The following is a 3,512-nucleotide window of genomic DNA, read 5'->3' as shown; positions in this document are numbered from 1 at the left end:
CGCGCCGCAGTGAGGCCTTCCTTCATTATTGGGTCGTCCTTAAAGGAAAGGATGGTGTCGCGGGTGTCGATGGCGATGGCAGCGACCCATACTTCCGGTGGAAGCATAACAACGTCGGTGTTGTCATTAGAGCCGTCGTCATGGTCGGGTCGGCGGGAGAGAGCGTCGCTCTGGACCATTTGGGTACCAGGAACGTGTACCAGGCGGAAGTCAAACTCGGTCAGTTTACTCGCCCAGCGTGCTTGTCGTCGGTTCATGTCTTTGGCTTGTTTCCAATATGTGAGGTTCTTGTGGTCGCTGAGGATCGTTACTGGGTATGGGCTGCCGATGAGGTAGTGCTTCCACTCATCTAGTGCGCGGATGACCGCATATAGCTCCCTGTCGTAGATGTCGTAGTTTCTCTCTGCTGCATTGAAGCTTTGAGAGAGGTATCCGCAAGGATGCCAGTCGCCGTTGTCGTCGCGCTGGCGTAGTACTGCTCCGGTTGCAAACTTGGAAGCGTCGGTTTCGATAGCGAAGGGTCGATCGGGATCCGGCATGCGTAGTACCGGTTCTTCTAGGAATGCCTTCTTGAGAGTTTCGAAGGCTTTCTGTTGGTCAGATCCCCAGGTCCAGGCGACATCCTTCCGGGTGAGAGCGACCAGCGGTTGCGCTTTGTCCGAGAAGCCTTTGATAAACCGGCGGTAAAAGTTTCCAAATCCAACGAAGGCGCGTACTTGCCTGAGGTTGGACGGCACCGGCCAATCTGCAATGCCGGCTAGTTTGACGGGGTCCATTGCGATTTCTCCTGGGCAGATGATCATGCCGAGGAATTCGACTTCGGTGACGTCGAAGGCACATTTCTCCGGTTTGAGGTAGAGGTCGTGTTGCCGAAGTCGATCGATAACACGTCGTGTTCGTTCTTCGTGTTCTGCCTTGTCCTGGGAAAAGATCAGGATGTCGTCCATATAAATGCAGAGCCAGCCTTCTTGAAGCATGTCTGCGAATATTGTGTTCATCATCCGCTGGAACGTAGCGGGGGAATTACACAGTCCAAAGAACATCACTGTGGGTTCGTACAGCTGCGGCGGTTTGCCATCAGTTCCGGGTACGATGAACGCTACCTTCCATTCGTCCCCTTTCTTGATTCGGACATTGTTGTATCCGGCGCGGAGGTCCATCTTCGTAAACACCTTGGCGTGCTTCAACTTGTCGAGGAGGTCTGATATGAGCGGGAGCGGGTATCGATCCTTGACAGTGTTCTCGTTGAGTAGCCGGTAGTCTTGACAGGGACGTAGTGAACCGTCCTTTTTACCAACAAAGAAGAATGGACTCGCCAACGGGGATTTCGAAGGGCGAATGTACCCTTTACTCAGGTTCTCCTTGAGGAACTTGTCGAGTTCCTTTCGTTGCTGCGGGTTGAGCGGATAGACCTGTTGCTTCATGTCCGTGAAGCCCTCCTTGAGGTTGATTTCGTGGTCGTATTCGGTGTGGTCTGGAAGTCGCGCAGCGGTGCCTTTGTCGAAGACGGGGAGGAGGTCGTGTAGGTAGGATGGTACCATCTGTGGTAGCGTTTTTTCTGTCTTGCCTTGGGCGTTCGATGCTGCAAGTTCGGTGGAAGTGGTGATGCGCCTAACGTCGTGGTGGATCTTCCAGATCATGCCGTTGTGAAGTCGTTTGTAGCCAGATGAAAGTTCAGGGAGTTGCTCCTTGAGTGGAACGTCCCTCACTGCCAGGGGTTCCTGTTTCTCGTACTTGGTGATCATCGGTGTTCCAGATAAGTAGGAAATGATGAACTCATCATCGTCGATGTCTTCCGCTTGTTCCTCGATGGACGCAATACCCGTTGACCCAAACCCATCCTCCCCGCGTTCTGTTTCGTCGATGCAGTCGGTTAGCGTTACTGGTGGAGTGCTCATCCTTTCAAGGATGAGCTGGGCAACTCGGTCGCCAGCTTTGATGGTGAATGGGAGGTTTGAGTTATTGACCAGCAGGACTGAGACCTTGCCTCGGTAATCGGAGTCGATTACTCCTGCAGCGACATCGATTTCTTTTAGCGCTAGACCAGACCGAGGTGCGATTCTTCCGTAGTGTCCTTTGGGGATAGCCATGATAAGATCGGTGCCAACCAGGCCTCGTCGTCGGGCAGGGATGATGAGTTGATGCGCAGCAGAGATGTCATATCCTGCTGCGCCGCTAGTCTTTCGTTCGGGAAGGGTTGCGTGCTCGGAGGTGGAGATGACGACGAATTCGTCCTCCGTTGGTTCTGGGAGTGGGGTAGTTACGGCCTTCTTCAGTTCTAGCCGAGCCACTCGCCTTTGGTACAGGTCCATCTTCCAGGCCCTGGTCTCGTCTTTCGTCCAGCGGTGGTTTAGCTCAACTCGTCCGGTCTTCCAGTCTATCTTGGGGTTTTCGAGTTAGAGCCAAGTGTGGCCGAAGGTGATGTCTTCCTTGCCGATGCTGGCGACGTAGGCTTTGACAAATCGGGGTTCTCCGCTTATCTTGTAAGATAAGAGGGCTCTTCGCGTGATGAGTGCTTCTTTGTTCGGAGTTCCATCCACGTTGAAGACGGGGATGGGTCGGGGAAGGGGCTCTGTCCGAAGTCGATGCTCTCGGACGAATCTCGGGCTGATGAAGATTCCTGTTGCGCCGCTATCGATGAAAGCGCGCGCCTCGACGTCTTTTCGTCCCACAGTAATCGGAATGTGCAGAGCGCGTTCATTTCGAACTACTAAAATTACACGGGACAGTGAAACGGATACGGGCAGTGGTTGCGTCGGCTCACCCTGCCCCTTCAAAAATCCTCCATCGTGAGTTCTTCGTACAGCTCCCGCTTTTCGTCAGCGGAGAGTGTCTTGATTCTGGCGCGGAAGTCGTCCTTCCCAGATCCTCCGTGGTTCGGCCTTCCACCCCCTTGTCGTGCGGCCGCTTTCTTGCGGCAATCCTTGGCGCTGTGGCCCTTGATGTGGCAGTAGAAGCACAGGTTCCCATCCCTGTGGAACTTCCAATCGGCTTCGTTGAGAACGGCTCCTAGTTCCCATTTCCTTCCTCCTGACGTGGAGGCGAAGGTTGATGCGACGGCAGTGGCGTCGATATCCATTGGTTCGCCATAGTCCCTGGTGTCTGTGATGACGAGAGCCCCCTGCTTGGCTGCATCGGTGTTTCGAACTTCGTCGTACCAGGCCTTCATGGTGTTGGGTCGATCCCTAGCGACTCTTGTTGCGAGAGCAAAGTACAGCTCCTTCGGGAGTCCTTTGACAAAGTTGGCGTGGAGAGTGTGGTAGTTGTTCTCAATGCGGTTGGTGCCATTGACCTCGGTGTCCTTGAGCTGAGCCTTCGATGCCAGCTGCTCGAAGCGGGTAACGTAGTTACCGAGGGAGAGCGCCGTCTTCCTATCCTTCTGTCGTTCAGGCAGTTTCATCAGGATTTGATGTGCCTTGATTCGCGTTCCGTGCTCAGGGAACACCTCTTCTAGAGCGGCAACGAAGTCTGCCCAAGTGGAATAGACCTGGACTCCCCCTGCTGACTTTTCG

At 54.3% G+C, this 3,512-nt stretch overlaps 1 protein-coding gene across 1 annotated transcript in view; it reads right to left on the bottom strand.

Moving 5' to 3' along the window:
* Positions 1-2,773: 2,773 nt before the first annotated feature.
* Positions 2,774-3,512, bottom strand: part of POSPLADRAFT_1151111 (hypothetical protein) — a gene marked incomplete at both ends in the record, with an annotated part of 1,925 nt that continues 1,186 nt past the window's right edge. The window contains one exon of the mRNA XM_024486496.1: positions 2,774-3,487. Within this exon, the coding sequence (XP_024336375.1) occupies positions 2,774-3,487 (714 nt within the window). The remainder of the gene's footprint in view (positions 3,488-3,512) is intronic.

This window comes from Postia placenta (genome assembly GCF_002117355.1).
Source record: "Postia placenta MAD-698-R-SB12 unplaced genomic scaffold POSPLAscaffold_12, whole genome shotgun sequence".
NCBI lineage: Eukaryota > Fungi > Basidiomycota > Agaricomycetes > Polyporales > Adustoporiaceae > Rhodonia > Rhodonia placenta.
This window is presented reverse-complemented; position numbering and strand designations above follow the sequence as displayed.